The sequence below is a fragment of the Tarenaya hassleriana genome, unplaced genomic scaffold (assembly GCF_000463585.1).
Source record: "Tarenaya hassleriana unplaced genomic scaffold, ASM46358v1 Cleome237, whole genome shotgun sequence".
NCBI classification, from domain to species: Eukaryota; Viridiplantae; Streptophyta; class Magnoliopsida; order Brassicales; family Cleomaceae; genus Tarenaya; species Tarenaya hassleriana.
In genome coordinates, this window is record NW_010965677.1 from 60393 (window position 1) to 82660 (window position 22268).

General features: G+C 43.5%; 4 protein-coding genes across 7 annotated transcripts in view; 3 read left to right on the forward strand and 1 right to left on the reverse strand.

Annotated features, from left to right (window-relative positions):
* LOC104815489 (bifunctional adenosine 5'-phosphosulfate phosphorylase/adenylylsulfatase HINT4-like) overlaps positions 1–16986 on the forward strand; it is a 17512-nt gene extending 526 nt beyond the window's left edge. Inside the window, exons 3-9 of one of the 4 annotated variants that reach the window (XM_010543896.1) lie at positions 355–431; positions 524–587; positions 888–965; positions 1120–1222; positions 1831–1920; positions 15141–15255; positions 15832–16986. In XM_010543896.1, the coding sequence (XP_010542198.1) occupies positions 355–431; positions 524–587; positions 888–965; positions 1120–1222; positions 1831–1920; positions 15141–15255; positions 15832–15986 (682 nt within the window). In that variant the 3' untranslated portion in view covers positions 15987–16986. The other 3 variants (XM_010543897.2, XM_010543898.1, XM_010543899.2) reach the window with 3 other exon arrangements.
* On the reverse strand, positions 5576–7409 carry LOC104815507 (bifunctional adenosine 5'-phosphosulfate phosphorylase/adenylylsulfatase HINT4-like). The gene is made up of 5 exons (XM_019202754.1): positions 7301–7409; positions 7145–7208; positions 6767–6844; positions 6510–6612; positions 5576–5901 (listed from the first exon to the last, which is right to left on the reverse strand). Exons 2-5 carry the CDS (start codon positions 7198–7200, stop codon positions 5776–5778), a joined length of 363 nt encoding a protein of 120 aa, XP_019058299.1. The 5' UTR covers positions 7201–7208; positions 7301–7409; the 3' UTR covers positions 5576–5775.
* A 250-nt stretch (positions 16987–17236) lies between the features above and the next one.
* Positions 17237–18867, forward strand: LOC104815491 (probable aspartyl protease At4g16563). The gene has a single exon (XM_010543900.1). The coding sequence runs from the start codon at positions 17263–17265 to the stop codon at positions 18649–18651; it is 1389 nt and encodes a 462-aa protein (XP_010542202.1). The 5' UTR covers positions 17237–17262; the 3' UTR covers positions 18652–18867.
* Positions 18868–20110: 1243 nt separating this feature from the next.
* Positions 20111–21973, forward strand: LOC104815492 (putative 57 kDa heat shock protein). Its single transcript, XM_010543901.1, has 5 exons — positions 20111–20257; positions 20513–20857; positions 21196–21216; positions 21336–21359; positions 21508–21973. The coding sequence occupies exons 1-5, from the start codon at positions 20218–20220 to the stop codon at positions 21831–21833; spliced, it is 756 nt and encodes a 251-aa protein (XP_010542203.1). The 5' UTR covers positions 20111–20217; the 3' UTR covers positions 21834–21973.
* The last annotated feature ends 295 nt before the right edge of the window (positions 21974–22268 follow it).

Below are 22268 nucleotides of genomic sequence, written 5' to 3' on the forward strand. Positions count from 1 at the left end.
TGAGAAACATGCAATAATCCTGAAGACTTATGGTAAATGGTAACTATGTTGCATTTTCCCCACGTTAATGTGGGCATTTGGACTGATTTGTGCCTATGTTAATGCCCCTTGATTCTACAACACTTGCTTCAAATCTGTTCGAAGATGGATAATGTGACATAACTTGATTTTGAACTTTGAAATCCATGTACCTTTTCTCTGAGCTATTTATAGGGCAAATTGGAGCTGAATGGTGTTTATTAAATGGCTGTGAATTGGATATGATGCCATTGATTTAGCTACCTCCTGTAATTATTTTCATTCCTTTGCTTAACTGGATTCCATCATTTACATTACCAAAAAGCGGTGATGTAGGCACTACTTGGTAATACCTAAGGAGCACATTCCCACAGTGAGAGACCTCCAGAGAAGAGATGAAGACTACTCGCTGGGTTCGAACACTAAACTGTTTAAGCATTGTTCTTGTTTATTTCTACATTGAGTGTAAATAAGTTTTAAGGATATCATTTTATTATTTGGCCAGTAAGTCACATGTTAAGCGTGGGACACACACTGCTGCAGAAAGATGCACCTCAGTCCACGTATAGGTGAGGCTTCTGTATTCAAGAATGTGATAGCTTAATGTAAATTCAAACCAATCATTTATGTGACGAAATTCGTCTCAAACGGTCAGACCTAATACATTGAAGATTAAATCAATACCCAGCTAGTACTGCAAGTTATATCACAATGCTCATCGGGGTGCTTCTCAAACTATCTGCGGCAAAATGAGCTTACTTTATGATTTTTGAAACAAAATGTTGTCATTTATGTATTTTCCCTCTTTTCTCTTCTCCATATCATAGTAACTTTTGCTTCGTTATCCTGACTGATCTTTGATTTCACAGATTTGGTTTCCACCAGCCACCTTTGAACAGTGTTGATCATCTCCATCTGCATTGTTTTGCATTGCCTTTCATACCCAGGTACATATTTATTTCATTGTATTTGTTCTTTCCTGGAATATGATGCTTCAAGTGAGTGAATATTTTGCATGTTACTGCTCTGATTTTCCCTTGCTTTATAAATAAAAACAAAGCCTTTTTCTGGATATTTCCCCTAACTTGCATGCCAAAACAGATGGAAAGCCATTAAGTACAAGTCTTTGGGACCTCTTGGTGGTTTTATTGAAGCAGAGGCACTGCTGGAGAAATTAAAGCCTCTCTCTTCTCTTCCTTCAAAGGTGTAATTATATTTACTTGTTTTACCGCTTGGCTGGCTGTACTTCTCATCGCATCAAATTCTGGTCTACCTGAACTAGATCACTTTTATCTTCTTTTCTTGGCAATAATTTTGTGAAATTCCAAATAAAAGTTGTTGATTGGTGTATGAAAGAACTCATCAATTAAGATATGTTATTCATCATGCTGACGCAGATTGCTATCATTAGTATCATTCTCATGATTGCTGTACTAATGCTAGATGCTGCGGATATGAAGACTTCTGAAATCATCCTAAGAGAAATCCTGCCATAAAATATAGTCTGGATTTAGCAGAGGGCACGGATTAGTAAAATTGTTGGCAATCACTTTTATCCTCTTTTCTTGGCGATAATTTTGTAATTGTGTTTACTTGTTTTACCGCTAGTACATTTTTACATAGATTACATGAGTTCTGTAATCTATGTAAAATTTGTTGTATGCCTGAAGAATTCTGAAATCATCCAAAGAGAACTCCTGCCATAAAATTAGCCGGGACTTAGCAGAGGCACAGATTAGCAATTCGAAAGATGATTTTTGTAATCTATGAAAAATTTGTTGTATGCCTTGATGCTTTGACGTCCAAATGTAGGCAACGGACTGCATGTGTTTATCACCATCAACTTTCAGCTCAGTTGGGTGGGGCAGCCGGTCTTGTGATAGTATGATATCCTCAGAACAGGTAATAGCTGTCTTAAATATGTTTTTTCATTGCTGAATCTTTTATGTCTAAATCCTGTGGGGGCAGAGATATTTTACTCCATCACCAAATGAATTTTCAGACATTTTATATAGTCATAGGGGAACAATAAGCTACAATAACCTTAGCGGTTTTGAGTTTTACATCAGTGCCTATACTGTACTTTCAGATTCTGTCTCTGGGTTGATTTTAGAAATCTATGTTGTGGATTGGATTTTTGTGATACTGAAACCAAAAAGGTGATGATATCTCAGCCCCGGTGAGAGTACCATGATATGGTCTATTCACATGCATCTTGTGCAGTTAGATAGAGTACAGGGTGCATAGTCGTGAGCATCAGCTTATTTTCTAGATGTTGTGGTGTGGCATTAGATTTTTTTTTTTTTTTTTGGTATGAATGGTTAATTATATATATATGCTAAAGTTGAATACAGAGCCAGCCTATGTTGTACACGGATACCATGTTACAAAATGGTTATATTGTCAAAATAGTTAAGTTGTGCCTCGCCTACTATTAATGCCTCGTCGTATACTTTCCGATAGCCGAAACCAATCCTGGAGAGGGGAGACCGTCTGCATCGTGTTACTATTAGTGCCTCTCATCAGGAGAAGGATATTCCGCATGGTCCTGTCGATGAGCGGGATAAGTGTCGTCTGAGTTCTCATCTTTCTCCTGAATACTCTTGCATTCCGTTCTTTCCATATGTGGTAGGCAGTGACTTGGACGACTAACAGGGATAAAATGAGTCTGTTGCTACTTGTATCATTGCACGGGTTGTGAATCCAAGATGGGCACCGATCCAACAGTGATGGAGGCGAAGGCCAGACTAGACTAGCAAGTTGTTGCCAGATCAAACTGCTGAAAACACACTCAAAAAAGAGATGGGAGTGCGTTTCAGGCTCAACAGAACACAAGACACATGTTGGGTCGACTTGCATGCCCCATCGAGTTAGTCGGTCCTTAGTCGGTAATCGCTGCAACAGGATTTCCCAAATCAAGAAAGAAAATCTGGGGATAGCGTGTTTGAACCAAACCGTTGTATGCCAGGAAACTGCCGGTTCTTTTAATCGGATCTTGTTCCATGTGCCTTGGCTAGAGAAGCAAGGCTTATAAGTTCCTCCCCCTTGCTTCCACAGAGGAATATCTGGTCCCTTAGAGTCTGTTGGGGTTTGTGCATCAGTGAGTATGATAAGGACTTGTTGTACATTGTCCGATCGAGCGCTTTGAATCTGCCATCCGCCATCCCGGAATGCCCCTTTCACCGTGCAATCTAGAGGGATACGTAGCTGTCGAGGACCATCATATTCAGCAACGTCAATGAGTGGTTTGTTTCCTATCCAACAATCCTGCCAAAAAAGAGCAGTCATCCCGTTTCCAATGTCATATTTCAGGAACTGTTTGAGCAGCGGTCGTAAGGAGAGCAACTTCCGCAGGTTCCAAGACAATGACGGAGACAAGGTTGCCCCCCAAAAGCCTTTTTTCTTCCATGCATTCTGAGACAACCATTGGGGCCATAATGAGGAACCTTTGGTGAAGATGGTCCAAAAGAGTTTCAGCCTGTGGCAAACGTTCATGTCCTGTAAACGCCTGATGCCGAGTCCTCCATGGAAGAAAAAAGGCTTTTGGGGGGCAACCTTGTCTCCGTCATTGTCTTGGAACCTGCGGAAGTTGCTCTCCTTAAGACCGCTGCTCAAACAGTTCCTGAAATATGACATTGGAAACGGGATGACTGCTCTTTTTTGGCAGGATTGTTGGATAGGAAACAAACCACTCATTGACGTTGCTGGAACAGAACGAATTAGTAAAATACGCCCTGCACGTGTGATAAACCATACCAACGTATATACGTCAGGAGGAGTAAGAGGGCAGAAGAGGAGGAGATGCAGGGGATTACTGAGGATGAGAAGCAACAGCCCGAAGGGGAGGAGGAAGGTACGGAAGGGGACAAAGGAGCAGAGGTGGCAGAAGCATAATTACCTGGTACTAACCGTTAGTGCTTTATACATGCAAGGGTTGGTATGTTTTGTACAGACTACTAGTAGTATTTGCCAGGTCAGCATTGTTGTCGCTGCACCTTGGCCTTTAAGTATCGTTATTTTGCTTTTGGGAAGGGTATGCTTTTGATCTGGAATCTTTTGTGAGTGGGAAAAGAGGGAGAGTAACCTCTTGAATCAGTTGTAATTCTCGTTTGGTGAAATACAACTGGGTATTTACGTTATACAAATCTACCAACGTGATAGGAAAAGGTTTGTCCAAGAGGTTAGTTTCTTCCTGATTTTCGTTAAGAGGCCTTGATAGTCACTCTTCCCTGGTTTGGCTGCGCTTAGAGGGACTCCAAGGTAACGAACCGGAAAAGAACCCAGTCTATAACCGAGAAGGCCTGCTAGGTTCCTGGCGTCTTGGTCACTTGCCCCAGCAATGTATATTTCTGTTTTCTCTGCGTTTATATGCAGCCCCGATACTGATCCAAATTTCTCCATGATCCCATGAACTCGAAGTAGAGATGAAGTTTCAGCCTTGGTGAAGATGAGAACGTCGTCCGCAAAAGCTAAATGAGTGAGCATGGGATATTTGCATATGTGATGTAAAGCGATTTCATTTTCGCAGCCTGCTTTATCCAACATCCTTGAGAGGACCTCAATCACCAAAATGAATAGATATGGAGAAAGGGGGTCCCCTTGTCTAAGGCCACAGACTCTAAGGGACCAGATATTCCTCTGTGGAAGCAAGGGGGAGGAACTTATAAGCCTTGCTTCTCTAGCCAAGGCACATGGAACAAGATCCGATTAAAAGAACCGGCAGTTTCCTGGCATACAACGGTTTGGTTCAAACACGCTATCCCCAGATTTTCTTTCTTGATTTGGGAAATCCTGTTGCAGCGATTACCGACTAAGGACCGACTAACTCGATGGGGCATGCAAGTCGACCCAACATGTGTCTTGTGTTCTGTTGAGCCTGAAACGCACTCCCATCTCTTTTTTGAGTGTGTTTTCAGCAGTTTGATCTGGCAACAACTTGCTAGTCTAGTCTGGCCTTCGCCTCCATCACTGTTGGATCGGTGCCCATCTTGGATTCACAACCCGTGCAATGATACAAGTAGCAACAGACTCATTTTATCCCTGTTAGTCGTCCAAGTCACTGCCTACCACATATGGAAAGAACGGAATGCAAGAGTATTCAGGAGAAAGATGAGAACTCAGACGACACTTATCCCGCTCATCGACAGGACCATGCGGAATATCCTTCTCCTGATGAGAGGCACTAATAGTAACACGATGCAGACGGTCTCCCCTCTCCAGGATTGGTTTCGGCTATCGGAAAGTATACGACGAGGCATTAATAGTAGGCGAGGCACAACTTAACTATTTTGACAATATAACCATTTTGTAATATGGTATCCGTGTACAGCATAGGCTGGCTCTGTATTCAACTTTAGCATATATATAATATTAACCATTCATACCAAAAAAAAAAAAAAAAATCTAATGCCACACCACAACATCTAGAAAATAAGCTGATGCTCACGACTATGCACCCTGTACTCTATCTAACTGCACAAGATGCATGTGAATAGACCATATCATGGTACTCTCACCGGGGCTGAGATATCATCACCTTTTTGGTTTCAGTATCACAAAAATCCAATCCACAACATAGATTTCTAAAATCAACCCAGAGACAGAATCTGAAAGTACAGTATAGGCACTGATGTAAAACTCAAAACCGCTAAGGTTATTGTAGCTTATTGTTCCCCTATGACTATATAAAATGTCTGAAAATTCATTTGGTGATGGAGTAAAATATCTCTGCCCCCACAGGATTTAGACATAAAAGATTCAGCAATGAAAAAACATATTTAAGACAGCTATTACCTGTTCTGAGGATATCATACTATCACAAGACCGGCTGCCCCACCCAACTGAGCTGAAAGTTGATGGTGATAAACACATGCAGTCCGTTGCCTACATTTGGACGTCAAAGCATCAAGGCATACAACAAATTTTTCATAGATTACAAAAATCATCTTTCGAATTGCTAATCTGTGCCTCTGCTAAGTCCCGGCTAATTTTATGGCAGGAGTTCTCTTTGGATGATTTCAGAATTCTTCAGGCATACAACAAATTTTACATAGATTACAGAACTCATGTAATCTATGTAAAAATGTACTAGCGGTAAAACAAGTAAACACAATTACAAAATTATCGCCAAGAAAAGAGGATAAAAGTGATTGCCAACAATTTTACTAATCCGTGCCCTCTGCTAAATCCAGACTATATTTTATGGCAGGATTTCTCTTAGGATGATTTCAGAAGTCTTCATATCCGCAGCATCTAGCATTAGTACAGCAATCATGAGAATGATACTAATGATAGCAATCTGCGTCAGCATGATGAATAACATATCTTAATTGATGAGTTCTTTCATACACCAATCAACAACTTTTATTTGGAATTTCACAAAATTATTGCCAAGAAAAGAAGATAAAAGTGATCTAGTTCAGGTAGACCAGAATTTGATGCGATGAGAAGTACAGCCAGCCAAGCGGTAAAACAAGTAAATATAATTACACCTTTGAAGGAAGAGAAGAGAGAGGCTTTAATTTCTCCAGCAGTGCCTCTGCTTCAATAAAACCACCAAGAGGTCCCAAAGACTTGTACTTAATGGCTTTCCATCTGTTTTGGCATGCAAGTTAGGGGAAATATCCAGAAAAAGGCTTTGTTTTTATTTATAAAGCAAGGGAAAATCAGAGCAGTAACATGCAAAATATTCACTCACTTGAAGCATCATATTCCAGGAAAGAACAAATACAATGAAATAAATATGTACCTGGGTATGAAAGGCAATGCAAAACAATGCAGATGGAGATGATCAACACTGTTCAAAGGTGGCTGGTGGAAACCAAATCTGTGAAATCAAAGATCAGTCAGGATAACGAAGCAAAAGTTACTATGATATGGAGAAGAGAAAAGAGGGAAAATACATAAATGACAACATTTTGTTTCAAAAATCATAAAGTAAGCTCATTTTGCCGCAGATAGTTTGAGAAGCACCCCGATGAGCATTGTGATATAACTTGCAGTACTAGCTGGGTATTGATTTAATCTTCAATGTATTAGGTCTGACCGTTTGAGACGAATTTCGTCACATAAATGATTGGTTTGAATTTACATTAAGCTATCACATTCTTGAATACAGAAGCCTCACCTATACGTGGACTGAGGTGCATCTTTCTGCAGCAGTGTGTGTCCCACGCTTAACATGTGACTTACTGGCCAAATAATAAAATGATATCCTTAAAACTTATTTACACTCAATGTAGAAATAAACAAGAACAATGCTTAAACAGTTTAGTGTTCGAACCCAGCGAGTAGTCTTCATCTCTTCTCTGGAGGTCTCTCACTGTGGGAATGTGCTCCTTAGGTATTACCAAGTAGTGCCTACATCACCGCTTTTTGGTAATGTAAATGATGGAATCCAGTTAAGCAAAGGAATGAAAATAATTACAGGAGGTAGCTAAATCAATGGCATCATATCCAATTACTGAGCTCCATAGACTAACCTGACCATATATGACAGAACGAATTAGTAAAATACGCCCTGCTCGTGATAGGAAAAGGTTTGTCCAAGAGGTTAGTTTCTTCCTGATTTTCGTTAAGAGGCCTTGATAGTCACTCTTCCCTGGTTTGGCTGCGCTTAGAGGGACTCCAAGGTAACGAACCGGAAAAGAACCCAGTCTATAACCGAGAAGGCCTGCTAGGTTCCTGGCGTCTTGGTCACTTGCCCCAGCAATGTATATTTCTGTTTTCTCTGCGTTTATATGCAGCCCCGATACTGATCCAAATTTCTCCATGATCCCATGAACTCGAAGTAGAGATGAAGTTTCAGCCTTGGTGAAGATGAGAACGTCGTCCGCAAAAGCTAAATGAGTGAGCATGGGATATTTGCATATGTGATGTAAAGCGATTTCATTTTCGCAGCCTGCTTTATCCAACATCCTTGAGAGGACCTCAATCACCAAAATCCTGTTGGACCAACGTGAAATCAGCTTGGAATATCAGAAGTGGCTGATCAAGTTATTGGGTTTTGATTTTGAGATCTTGTACAAGCCTGGTAACAAAAACAAAGCGGCTGATGGGTTGTCCCGCATTCCACATGCCCCAAGTCTGTCCTCCGCCCAAGTTCTGTTTGCATTAACTGTTCCGGCTGCCATCCAGCTTGAGGAGCTTCGGCGAGAAGTAGAGGCCGACCCTGTATTGGCAGAGATCATTGCAAAACTGCGTTCTCAGCATGAGGCCCCAAACGGATATCATCTAAGAGACGGTACACTTCTTTACAAAGATCGTTTCGTTGTCCCTGCTAAGTCTGCTTTTGTTCAACTTATCCTCAGTGAGTTTCATGATGGTGTGATGGGGGGACATTCGGGGGTGTTGAAAACCCTCAAACGAATTCAAGCGGTGTTCTATTGGGTCGGTATGAAGGCTGTGATTCAGCAGTATGTCACACGTTGCATGACGTGCCAGCGCCAAAAATATTCAACTCTCGCTCCCGCCGGCCTACTGCAGCCCTTGCCAATTCCCGATCGCATATGGGAGGATATTTCCCTAGACTTCATCGAGGGACTACCGAAATCTTTGGGTTTTGACACCATCTTAGTCGTGGTCGACAGGCTGACTAAGTACAGTCATTTCATTGGACTTAAGCACCCTTTCACCGCGGTGCAGGTTGCGGAGGCTTTTCTCCGGGAAGTGGTTCGGTTGCACGGGTATCCACGTTCGATCGTTTCGGACCGGGACCGTATTTTCCTCAGCCATTTCTGGGCTGAATTATTTCGTCTTGGGGGTACAAAACTCAAGTACAGCACCGCATTCCACCCTCAAACGGATGGACAAACAGAGGTTGTCAACCGTTGTTTGGAAACATACTTACGTTGCTATGCGGGTAGCCACCCTCGGCTGTGGGCGAAATTTCTTCCTTGGGCAGAACTTTGGTACAATACATCCTTCCATACAGCTCTGCAAACAACCCCATTCCAGGCTGTATATGGACGGGATCCTCCCAGTCTGATCAGATTTGAAGAAGGCTCTACGGTTAATTTTGAATTGGAACGAGAGTTGCGGGATAGGGATGCAATTCTGGCCGAACTCAGGCAGCAATTGGCTCGTGCCCAGCAGCGCATGAAGGCGTATGCTGATTCATCACGCCGAGATGTGGTCTTGCAACCGGGGGATTGGGTCTTTCTCAAGCTCCAGCCTTATCGCCAGCAGTCGGTCGCTAGACGTTCATTTCAGAAGTTAGCAGCTCGGTTTTATGGCCCTTATGAGGTACAGACTCGTATTGGACAAGTGGCATATCGGTTAATTCTTCCTCCAGACTCGAAAATCCATCCAGTTTTTCACGTGTCTCAACTCAAGAAGGCAGTGGGAAACAGTTTTCCGCCAGCACCTCTGCCAAAGCATATCTCAGCTGACTTGGGAATGGTTTTGGACCCTGATGAGCTTCTTGAGTTTCGCTATTCGAGGCAGGGATTTTTGGAGGTACTTGTAACGTGGCTGGGTCTTCCGACACATGAGGCGACATGGGAGCGTGCGGACATCTTGGCGGGCCAATTCCCTTCTTTTCAGCTTGAGGACAAGCTGCGGCTGAAAGCGGGGGGGATTGATAAACCATACCAACGTATATACGTCAGGAGGAGTAAGAGGGCAGAAGAGGAGGAGATGCAGGGGATTACTGAGGATGAGAAGCAACAGCCCGAAGGGGAGGAGGAAGGTACGGAAGGGGACAAAGGAGCAGAGGTGGCAGAAGCATAATTACCTGGTACTAACCGTTAGTGCTTTATACATGCAAGGGTTGGTATGTTTTGTACAGACTACTAGTAGTATTTGCCAGGTCAGCATTGTTGTCGCTGCACCTTGGCCTTTAAGTATCGTTATTTTGCTTTTGGGAAGGGTATGCTTTTGATCTGGAATCTTTTGTGAGTGGGAAAAGAGGGAGAGTAACCTCTTGAATCAGTTGTAATTCTCGTTTGGTGAAATACAACTGGGTATTTACGTTATACAAATCTACCAACGTGATAGGAAAAGGTTTGTCCAAGAGGTTAGTTTCTTCCTGATTTTCGTTAAGAGGCCTTGATAGTCACTCTTCCCTGGTTTGGCTGCGCTTAGAGGGACTCCAAGGTAACGAACCGGAAAAGAACCCAGTCTATAACCGAGAAGGCCTGCTAGGTTCCTGGCGTCTTGGTCACTTGCCCCAGCAATGTATATTTCTGTTTTCTCTGCGTTTATATGCAGCCCCGATACTGATCCAAATTTCTCCATGATCCCATGAACTCGAAGTAGAGATGAAGTTTCAGCCTTGGTGAAGATGAGAACGTCGTCCGCAAAAGCTAAATGAGTGAGCATGGGATATTTGCATATGTGATGTAAAGCGATTTCATTTTCGCAGCCTGCTTTATCCAACATCCTTGAGAGGACCTCAATCACCAAAATGAATAGATATGGAGAAAGGGGGTCCCCTTGTCTAAGGCCTCTTGTGCTTCTGAAATAACCGGCAAGCTCGCCATTGACCGATATAGAGAACCGAGGGGTTGTGATACAAGCCTCTATCCATCGAGTGAAGACAGGTGGCATTCCTAGGTCTGTAGATATGTCAATGATTAGTGCCCAGCTAACGGTGTCAAAAGCCTTCTTAAAATCAATCTTGATTGCTGCCCCTTTTTGTGCAGACTTGCGGTTGTAACCTTTAATAACTTCAGTTGCTAGCATAATATTTTCTAGCATTAGTCTTCCCTTAGTGAAGGCTGTCTGATTGTGGGAGATCAGATGTGGCATCAATGGCTTTAGTCGCTTTGCTAGGATGGTGGATATGAACTTATAAACGACGTTGCAACAACTTATCGGTCTGAATTCGGTTAGTGATACTGCCCCCGTCTTTTTCGGAATTAGAACTATTTTGGTTGCATTTAGCTGGCCAAGAAGTTTGCCTGTACCGAAAAATTCTCTAACTGCTCCAATCAGGTGTTCTCCGACAGTGTCCCATGCTGAGACAAAAAATTCCTTTGTGAAGCCATCCGGTCCTGGCGTCTTATTGTTCGACAGAGAGTGGAGCGTTAGTCTGATCTCGTCTGGCTCAGGAATATGCAGAAGGGTGGCTGCTGTGGCCGAGTCTATTGTTTTCCCAAACAAGTCAGTGAGATTCCCAATCGGTAACCTTGGGGTGTTAACTGAAGGGGGTCCAATGAGGTTGCTAAAATAGGATACCGCGTAATCTTTGAGTCCCCTGCTAGACTCAATTCGCTCACCGTTTTGGTTAATCAGATAGTGGATATGATTTCCTGCATTCCTTGACTTCGTGGTGTTGAAGAAAAATTTAGTGTGTTTATCCCCTGATTGCAACCAACGGATTCGCGATTTCTGCCGGTAGAAAACTTCTTCTGCAGTTACCAGTTGCATCCATTTGGATCGTACCCTTTTTTCTTCCTCAATCAGATGGTCTGTAGGTGCTGCCAACATCTCAGATTGTACATCTTCAAGTTCCATTCGAACTGCGGTAACTCGTTTGCTTAGATCACTATAGTCTGATGCGTTGAGGCCTCGGAGAGGGCGTTTGAGCTGTCTCAGCGCTTGCCATAATCGAAATTGCTTGGTGCCGGGTTCCACTGTTGACATCCAATTTCTCTTGACTGTGTCTTGAAACTTAGGATGAAGTAGTAGGTGATGGAAGAATTTAAAATGACCTCTTCGACGCTGGAAATTTTGCGGGAACCGGATGACACAGGGGCTGTGATCGGATGGACCAGGTTGTCCGAAAATGCGGACACTCTTCCCTCTAATATTGACGGAGCCCAACCGCCTCAACCATTGACCACACCTACACCACCCACTGCATCTACCTCTAAACCACCCACCTTACTCACTCATCAACCTAGCCCACAACCAAAAAGTGGGGGAAAGAAGAAATCTAAGGGGAAAGGCCGTGGCCGAGAGGCCACGAGAAACCACTAACTTCAACATTCGGATACCATGTTTTTTGCCTGGAATATTAGAGGTCTAAATGGCCAAGCGAAAAGAAGTGCTACTCGCCGATGGATTTTGGACAATAAGTTACGTTTTGGAAGCCTCTAAATCGGACATGCCTTGGGTAAGATAACTATGTGATGGAAAGTCTGATCTGTCTGAAGGGAAAAAGAATTTGGTTAAAATCCCCAAGCACAATCCCAGGCGAGTTGGCAATGGGGCTGTATTGCGAGAGGCTAACTAGATGTTCCCATAGCGGCTTTCGATCAGCAACTGCATTCCTGGCATAGACAAAAGTGACAGCAAAACTTTCACGAGCAACAGGGCAAAAAAAAACTGCAAGTAATGGATTGATCAGTTGTAGAGTACACCGTTAGAAGCAGTGTTGGTTCCCACACTATCCAAACTCGGCCACTACTATCATGATCATGATTGCAGAAATATCTCCACCCTTGAGGAATGGCTGAGGAGATTCGGCTGGCATTCTCTGGTTGAATGTGACTTTCTAAGAGGCTTCCAAAACGTAACTTATTGTCCAAAATTCATCGGCGAGTAGCACTTCTTTTCGCTTGGCCATTTAGACCTCTAATATTCCAGGCAAAAAACATGGTATCCGAATGTTGAAGTTAGTGGTTTCTCGTGGCCTCTCGGCCACGGCCTTTCCCCTTAGATTTCTTCTTTCCCCCACTTTTTGGTTATTAGAGGGAAGAGTGTCCGCATTTTGTTGGAGCGGGGCAGGTGGGGAGTGATCTTGGGGTAAGCATTGGATTGGTGGAGATGGATCAGTGATCGGAGGTGTGGAGGTTTGGTTATCCCCTGGTTCATTTGTATCCTCAATCAGAGTTTGTGATTCCCGATTGCGTGGCCTCGGTTGTCGATCATGAATGGAGGTCGAGTTTGGGCAGAAGCGATTGTTGTGACCAAGCTCTGAGCACACGCTACACCTCGGTGGCAACCAATCATATGCAACAGAGATGCGGCACGACTCTTCATTTGGTAAATCAACAACGATCTCCTTCGGAGGAGGCTTCTGCAAGGGGACTTCTACAAATATTCGGGCTAATGACATATTGTCTTTCTCAGCCGTAGCTCGGTCTAAGTAGAGAGGATTTCCCACACTGGTAGCTAGTCTGCTCAGATATTCAGTGTTGTATAGGGTAAAAGGGATGTTCCTGAGGGTCACCCACGTCGGCATCGCCACTAAGACTGGTTTGGGTTGGCTGAGAGAAGGGCACCAGGTGGAAACCGCCATCGGACATGAGCCAATGCGCCAGATCCTTCTGGTAAGTACAAACGACTTGGTGGACTGATCCGGTACCTTGAATAAGTAGGTCCCATCCTCTAGTTTCTGAACCTTGATTCTGCCTCCATTACGCGGCCATAAGGCGTTAGCGATTCCGAAGATGCGCCCCATCGATGGGGCTAAACCAAAGAATTGGCCATGGATGAAATGATTCCATTCCGCCACAGAGTTGACGATGGCTTCCTCCGGGATTCGCACCAGGGGGGCTCCAGAGACATGACACTCGGGAGTTCCGGTGCGTTGGAGAGTATGAAGAGAAGAGAGTAATCTTGAGCTCCAATTTGTTGGCGGTGCTGGAGAAGTTTCTGGAGGGGTGACCTGCTTGCCCTGAGTAGAGGGCAGACTAGGATTGTTGGTTCCAGACAGCGGCGGAAAATCCTCACCGGAGATGAGAGAAGGGGTGGTAGGGAAAAAATATAGTTACAATTGATTCTAAAAAAGGTTGCAAAAAAATCATCTATCTTATTTTAGTGGTATATCAGTTATATATTAGTCGTAATAAGGTCGTAAAAAATAAAACGAAAAGGGTATTTCGGACTTTTCCATCCGAAAAGTGGGTTAAAATTGAAAAAAATTTTTTTTTTTTTTTTTTCGGTGGTGTACACTGAAATTGCTGCGACCCAAGTGGGTTGGTTATTTGAGTAATATTCCCGTGACGGACAGGAAGTGAAAAATTAGGGTTACGAACCCTAAGCGATGGCGATTCGACGAGAAGGGGTGAAGATGAAGGAGGTGGAGGGCCTAGGATGCTGGGCGATGGTGGGGCAGAGGCGGACCGAAGACGTGGAGCCATCTTCTCCGGCGGCCAGGCGGTTGTCCGACCGCAGGCGAGGGGTTGTGTACTGTGTAGGTTCTAGGTGAGGAAGATGGATAAAGGAAGGATAAAGGAAGAGGGCGGTGGGGTCAGCAGGGGAAAGGTGAAAGCCAGGGGAATCCGACCGGTGGCCGACGGCCAGAGAGAATAACCCTGGAGAAAGAGTCGCTTTTTTTCAGACTTATTAAATCACTACGCCCGAGTTATCTCTGCCATGGCAAGAACAGGCGTGCGATCTTGGCATTAGATTTTGATGTCAAAACGTCGTCAAACTAGGATTGATATAGAAATCCAACAGTATTCATGATTTAGTCTATGAATGGTGGTTTGTGGTATATCATTTTGGGTTAAGATTCTCTGAGAAAAAGGAAAAGGATGTGGGCTAACAAACAGCCAAGATTCCAAATGATGTAGTAGGATTTATCCTAAATGAAGACAACTATAATTTTTTTCTTCTAGTGATTTAAGCTTTTGCAGTAATCCCCTCAATGCCCTGCCAACTCTTTGTTTGGTTCTTCCTCTGTTCTTTAGTTAAGTCAGTACCCCACCCCCTTTAGTTCCATCTGGCACAATCGCAAGACTTGTTTTTATAAAAAAAAATTAATGGGTGGTTTGAAACAAAGTTGTAGGTGGCTACGTTCTGCTAAAGCAAAAGTTTTTAAGTTTTAACATTAAATATCTGTTTATTTTATTGTTTGGCAATGATTATACACGCCGATATCTGGCAATAATATGTCTAGCATATGTTTAGTACTCAATATATGATTACCTAATATCTGTTTTCTTTACCATCATCTACCTAATGTATTGTGTGGTTGGTGAATTATTAGGGCTTAGCATTCTTAGAAAACAAAAAGTACAGGAGGTTGATGTGTATTAGGATGCCATGCATATGGACGGGAACTCGGGAATTTGGATGACCCACTTGGATGGGAATGGTGGTTTTTGCATGAGTTTCACGTAGAAGGGGGAACAAATGATGTATCCAGAGAAGGATATGAGTGGTAATAAGTGGATGAAAAAGATGTGTATTTGATTAGGAAAGATTCATCACTTTCTTATGACACGCAGAGCTGGCTTAATACACAACAGCTCCGGAAAAGGAGGTTGGACGACGTAGACGCCACCACTTCTTCTACTGAGCATGCTTGGTGTCCATGGAAAATAATAATAATGTCCCTTTCAGGTATGGCTTTAATGGTTCTGGTGTTCCTGTACAGCTATTTTTGCATTTCTTTTCTCTCTTTTTTTTTATTCCTGGAAAATCTGAAAATAAAAATCTAAAGATACCCTTTCCTTTCTTCCCTAGAAGATGGCTATATGAAAAAAAAATACCCATATATTTGTGGATGATAAGAAACATTTTAGAAGTCACTAATCCATACTTTGCATTAATAGAGAGAATAGCGAATTATTGTATCTGTAAGAATTAGCTAGGCTGGTCTTTCTAGGTGTCCACAATAGTATAGTTGGATGTAAGTCCTGCTGGTTTGACTTAATTTTACGTTAATATATGCATGGGAATGGGAGAAAACTTATCCTAATGATTATTATTGGGTCGTATTAAAAAAAGACAAACAAATATCTTGGTACGGTTGGTGATGTTAGAGGTCCACGTTCTCGTCAGTAGGTCCCCATGTTCTACCTAATTGTCATCCATAATGCAAAGCCTCGAATGTTTAAATATTTTTAACGATCCAAAACTAGAGTTGCTTTCGGTTGGTCAAACTACGTGGGGTTGATTAATGATGTGTATTCACAGATGTAGTTAAGATAACAGGGTGGGGGGAAGCAAACGCTAGGGTATGGTGGATGAAATTAAGGAGGAAATGTCAAATCAGAAGGGTCATAGGGGGTGCTGCGTATCTATCGGGGTGGATGGGGAGATTGTCATCTTTGAAAGTGTCAAACTTGTGATTGATTCTGTGTATGTGTTGAGGTGACAAAACCATAGAAGAGTTCAATTGGAGGGGGAAAGTAAGGTACACAGTAGCTTGTTCCTCTCACCTGGGTGGGTCGCCTCTTTCTGGTCACCCTTTAAAATCATCACTTGTGGCATTGGACATCACCCTTGGTACTGGTATTGGTCATTTGATTAACTGACGTTGTTGGGTAGAGGATTTAGCTCTTAAACTTGCATGGTGAAGTATTTTGCCAATAGTAGGATTATACTACTTTTTTTTTCAGACAAACGAAAGCAGAAAAGAATTGAGAATGGTTACAATGGTCGGTTTTAAGGTAAGTCTGGTCTATAACTCATAAAAGGGAGTTGACTAGAAGCGAAAAGGTCAACGCCACTTTACAATGTGCGTGCCCTGGTAACTTGTAGCCACCCTTTTCCCTTGGTTCACAGTTTCGCCACCACTCTCCCCAATCCTATCCCACTTTCTGACTGCCAATTTCCAGGTATTTACTTGCTCTCTCTCTGCCACACTTTAGTTTCTCAAAGCACAAAATACCATTTCTTATTGTTTGATAAAGCTCTCAGCTTCATTTATTATTATTATTATTATTTAGATTAGTGTAGTGCCTATTTCAGCATCAGACAACAAAAAAACTAGATTTCCTTAGATTAGATAAGATTACCCAAAAAAAAAGGGATGAGTTTGGATTTTTTGAAGTCAAAGACAAATGATTAGCGAGTTCCTATCCTCCCCCTGTTGTTATGGAATTTACTTTCTAAGGTGTTTCATGCTTGTGTATATGTAATTTCAAAAAAGAAAAAGGAAAGAGAGACGAAAGGCATTGGATTCTGGCTTTTATAGTTACAGAAGGTACCCCTCCCGAAATGGGGAACAGATACAATTTCTCTTTGAAAATATAACAGTATCCCAAAATTTTATGGTTTAGATTCTAAATTATTGTTGCTTGTGTTGTGTTGTATGAAAAGTATATAGAAATAGTTATATATACACTATTCAACTCTCTCTCTTTTTTTTTAATAATTAAACAAATATTTTCCCAATGTATTTGTTGTAATAATTTGATATTGTTGGGTTCTTTTTGTAGTTTAAGAAGGCTGGACTCTGGAGAGCCCTCCTCAGTCCTCACCCACCCGCCCATGTTATAAAATTCCACGCCTCTTTCCCAAAGCTCTTTCATTCAAAAATCTGTCTCCTTGGAGCCACTCACTGTATCATCTCCTCCCTCAAAATTATCATCTCACATAAAAGAAGATTCGATATCATCCGCCATGAAAGCTTCTTCGAGCTTCTTCTTCCTCCTCTATCTCATACTCCAATGTTACTTCCACTTGTCAACCCCTTCATCACCACCTCCTCTTCTTCTCCCACTCTCTCACTCCCTCTCGAACGCCCATCACTCCTCTCCTCTCCACCTCCTGAAATCCGCCTCCCACCGCTCCTCCGCCCGCTTCCGCCGCCATCACCACCGCCACCGGCAATTCCCTCTTCCTCTCTCCTCCGGCAGCGACTACCTTCTCTCCCTCTCCGTCGGCTCCTCCTCCGTCTCCCTCTACCTCGACACAGGCAGCGACCTCGTCTGGTTCCCCTGCAAGCCCTTCACCTGCATCCTCTGCGAATCCAAGCCCACTTCCCCTTCCCCTCCAGCTTCTCTCTCCTCCTCATCCGCCGCCGTCTCCTGCTCCTCGCCGTCATGCTCCGCCGCCCACTCATCCTCCTCCTCCTCCGACCTCTGCGCCATCTCTCGCTGTCCCCTCGACTCTATCGAGACCGGCGATTGCGCCTCTTTCCCCGACAGTCTGTCTTTCAAATCCTTCTCCGTTCGTAATTTCACCTTCGGCTGCGCTCACACCACCCTCGCCGAGCCCATCGGCGTCGCCGGTTTCGGCCGCGGTCGGCTCTCTGTTCCGGCTCAGCTCGCCACCTACTCTCCCCAGCTCGGTAACAGCTTCTCTTACTGTCTGGTACCTCACTCGTTCGACTCGGAAAGAGTCCGCCGCCCGAGTCCGCTCATCCTCGGCCGCTCCGTCGATGAGAAGGAGAAACGGTTCGGACCCACGGAGGAGAAAACCGAGTTCGTCTATACCCAGATGCTGAACAACCCGAAACACCCCTACTTCTACTCCGTGGCTCTCGAGGGAATCTCTGTCGGAAAAAGGAAAATTCCGACACCGGAGATTCTCAGGAGGGTGGACAGGATCGGCGGAGGAGGGGTGGTCGTGGACTCGGGGACGACGTTCACGATGCTTCCGGCGGGGCTGTACAACGAGGTGGTGTCGGAATTCGACAGCCGGGTGGGAGGGATGAACGAGCGAGCGGAACGGGTGGAATCGGGGACGGGCATGGGACCATGCTACTATTACAACAGCACAGGAAGTGTTCCGGCGATCGTGCTGCACTTCGCCGGGAAGGGATCGAGTGTGGCGCTGCCTAGGAGGAACTACTTCTACGAATTCATGGACGGTGGGGAGAAGAGGAAAGTGGGATGCCTGATGCTGATGAACGGTGGGGATGAATCGGAGCTGAGAGGTGGGCCCGGAGCGACGTTGGGAAACTACCAGCAACAAGGGTTCGAGGTGGTTTATGATCTGAGCAAGAGGAGGGTCGGGTTCGCCAAGAGGGAGTGCAACTCTCTTTGGGAAAGCTTGAAGCATGGCTGATGACGTGGCGTTATTTCTGAGATAAATAAACACAATAATTTCGTGCGTGTACAGAGAGGGAAAGCCAATGCCAATGTGTAAAGTCCAAAGAGTTTGTCAATAAATCCGTGCGATGGAGAAATAAATGAGCATATGATCAAATGTCGATGGGATCAGAGCGACTGTTTTTGTATTTAAAAAGTTTTTTTAAATCTAAGCATCAAATGATTAATACAACTGATTGACTCCACAACAACGTTTTTTTTTCTCGGCCGAAAGGGATAAGAGTGGCAATGCCACGTGGCGAACAAAACGACAAAACAAGCAGCCACGGATGCTGACGTCAGAAAGCATTGTCCTACTTTTTTTGTTACTAGTTTTCGAGTCGACTAGGAGTCGCTAGCTGTCTTCCACACGTGTGCTTCTAGATTTTCCACGTTTTTTTTTCTACTTGCAAAAATTTTAATAATCGCTAATTAATAATTATACACATTCACGCATGCATGCATGTAACATTATCGGATGCAATTCATTAAAGAAAGGTGGCGGTTCAATTATCATTTATGAGGAAATATCTCCAAACACACACGACATTGTCCGTACAATCAGAGTTCCACATCTGTTTTGTCCGATCTGATTAAGTGATAATACGATGCATATCCAATCCAAACCCCAAAAGCGACGTGTCTCTGGGAAATTATATCCCTTCCATATAATATTTACTTTTTGTAGTTAGATAATTATAAAAAAAAATAACCCTCTCATTTCACGCACCCCAAAATATTTTTGGCAGAGTCCAAAAGGCCTAAACTTGTACTCTACTCAAAGTTTGACAACTGGCATCCGAATCTCACAAATATATATTTTTTTCCAACTGATTTCACAAATATTGAGCCCTCGTTTACGTGTAAATAAAGCAGATGCTGGGTCCAATACGTAGTATGGTGCTCCATTGGGCTTAGAATATTATATGGTCCAATGTATAAATTGGGCTAGAAAGAGGCCCACATATGGGACTAACATATCGTGGATATGGGTTATATGGTATTTGCCCATCGGACGCAAAGGGTACAATATTTTATAAGATATGCCTTTGTGGAATTTAAATTGTGTTGAATGTTGACATGTGCCAGTTCCTTCCTTATTTCACCTATAACTATGTATGTATATGTGCATCTTTTAAACACTTCAGCTCTAACGACGTATTGCCATGCATGCAACGCAAGCCTCTGCCCATATAGATACCGTCCAATGTAATTGGAATAATTGCTCCAAAAATCATACAAAAAACAGATAAATGGCTATCAATTGGTATGTATCAAGTTTAATACAATTTATTAATCAACACAGACGCAGGGAAGGATCGCCAATACAAAAGAGACACGCGTCCACATCGTTTGTCGTTTTCACCTGACACCTCCCTCTTCAAATTTCGTCCTTCCCCCCTCAGACGCTCCCCATACCTCTTCTTCCTCACAAACCTCAAAACTCCTAAAATACACATAGAGAGAGAGAGAGAGAGAGAGAGAGAGAGAGAGAGAGAGACGAAAACCTCTACAATCTTACAAAACCTTCAATCGCTTAATCATGCCGGTCGTCCCCATCTGCTCCGTCCCTCAATCTCGCGGTATCATCCGAGCCATAAACCCTAACTCTCTATTTCATATATGTATCTCGCTCATCAGTTCTATATATGACTTCTTCAAATCTCTCATCCATCTGGGTTGCTGTTCTGCCTTTTTCTTTTACTCTTTTGTCCGTTATGGTTTACATCTTGAGCTGATGGGTTTACGCTATGGAAAACTATATATGCCTTCTTCCGGGTTCCTTGTGTTTCTCGTCCCCTTTTCCATCCGTTTTTGGTGTACCTTTTGATGAGCAGAAGGGTATTACGCGACGAACAACCAGTTTCAGATGAGCGGACCAAAAGGGTTCACGGAATTCAAGATAATGGAGAACGACGACCTGTTCGTGAGGATCGACCTGCCAGGCGTCCCGAGAAACGGCGTGAGCGTAAAACTGGACGGATCGAAGAAGACGCTGGCGATCGAGGCGCTGGCCCCCAAGGAGCACAAACACGACTTGTCCCCGAGGAGGTATTCCACTTCCACTGGACTCGTCTGCGACTGCTGCTTTATCTCCAGATTTTGCTTCGACATGCTTGACGGCGTCCTCAGGCTTCTCCTCTCCAAGACCAAGATCAACGCTTCCCGCCCTTCCTGCCTCGGTTCGTTCTCCTCCTACATTTCCTTCTCCCTAGAATCTGATCTGCCTCCAAAAAAAAAACTCACTCATATTTGTAAAGGTTTCTCTTTTATCTTAAAGGCATGATTTTTTTTCACTGACTGACTGATAAGATGTGAATATGTCGTAGTTTTTTAACCACAGAAACGACTATGAAAGTGATGCGACAAAAAGGTTAAAACAATGGGTTTGAACACCATTTGTTGAATCGTGTGTTTTCATGTTTTGGTAACTTATAGTTCTTAACATAAACATGAAACTTGATTAAGTTCCGTCTCTAATTGTTCTTTTTTTTTTCCATTTTGGTTTTATTTTGAGCAGATATTGCGAGTCGCCCACACGGTATCAATATCATTGCCCATGGTTCTCTCGTACTATTGATATATCATAAAGGCCTGCATGACATGAAAACTTGAACATGACGACTCACCTCTCTGTCTTTTTCAATTTCGGCGTGGCAGCTCGCGTTTGCACCGATCCTTTTGGTAATTACAGCAACCCCCCCTCTTTAAGCTTATGTCTTAAGCACACTCAAGAAAATGTTTGTCCTAACTATTTATCCTTGAAACCCACATTAATTTGCACTTAAGTACGGTTAAAAAAAATGTGTGTTTGGTGTTTATTATTGGACAGACCCGAGATTAACGGGTCGGGAATTAGCGCCGCACCCGTGTGTAGTGGAAGGGCCGGAGATGGCTTACGAGTGGAAGCAGCTACAGAACGGGGGAATGTACGTAAGGGTAGACATGCCTGGCGTCCCCAAGGAGAGGTTCAAGGTTTTGGTCGAATGTGGTCGGGTTATGGTCATCGGCCAATCCCCTGCCGTCGGATTCGACTCCCATGGCCGATCCTACGGCTCTAACGTCGCCATGCTCTCCTCCCTTGCTGACATCCCCAGCCGTCGCATCAAGACCATTGCCAAGAACGGTGTCCTTCGCCTCATCATCCCTCCCGTTTAGATCAATCAATCAATCATCATCTTTGTGTCTGAATGTGCTCCTTGTTATGTTTCTGGACTTTGAAGTCTTCTCTCGCCTTCCAACTGTCTGAACTGAAACATCTTTAGAGTTGTCTAGTTAGTCAGTTATCCATGGTTATCTATCCTACGACTTTTTATCCTTTCTTACTATATCTAGTATATTGAAGTTGAAAATATTTCTCATAAAAAAATATTTGTTTTCGGTTTTCGGAAGTGATGGGCTCAATTTATAAAGGGGAATAGGCCCATTGAAGTTGCGAGGGACTGGGCTGACGAGAAGAATTGGGCTCACGCGATTATGTTTAACAATGAATAAAACTTATTCCACTCGCAGCATAGGCGCGTGGATCTTACTCTCGCGTTTTCCCTGGATTATATAACCCATCGAATTCGAGGGTTTTCGCTGTTTCCGAAA

Excerpts from the sequence above, each read along its gene's own strand:
- LOC104815507 (XM_019202754.1), bottom strand. The coding sequence starts at position 7,200 with ATGTTAAGCGTGGGACACACACTGCTGCAGAAAGATGCACCTCAGTCC. Across the intron at positions 6,613-6,766 it reads GCATTGCCTTTCATACCCAG|ATGGAAAGCCATTAAGTACA; the intron begins GTACATATTTAT and ends ATGCCAAAACAG. Across the intron at positions 5,902-6,509 it reads TCTCTTCTCTTCCTTCAAAG|GCAACGGACTGCATGTGTTT; the intron begins GTGTAATTATAT and ends GTCCAAATGTAG.
- LOC104815492 (XM_010543901.1), top strand. The coding sequence starts at position 20,218 with ATGCCGGTCGTCCCCATCTGCTCCGTCCCTCAATCTCGCG. Across the intron at positions 20,258-20,512 it reads CTCCGTCCCTCAATCTCGCG|AAGGGTATTACGCGACGAAC; the intron begins GTATCATCCGAG and ends TTTGATGAGCAG. Across the intron at positions 20,858-21,195 it reads TTCCCGCCCTTCCTGCCTCG|ATATTGCGAGTCGCCCACAC; the intron begins GTTCGTTCTCCT and ends TATTTTGAGCAG.
- LOC104815491 (XM_010543900.1), top strand. The coding sequence starts at position 17,263 with ATGAAAGCTTCTTCGAGCTTCTTCTTCCTCCTCTATCTCATACTCCAA.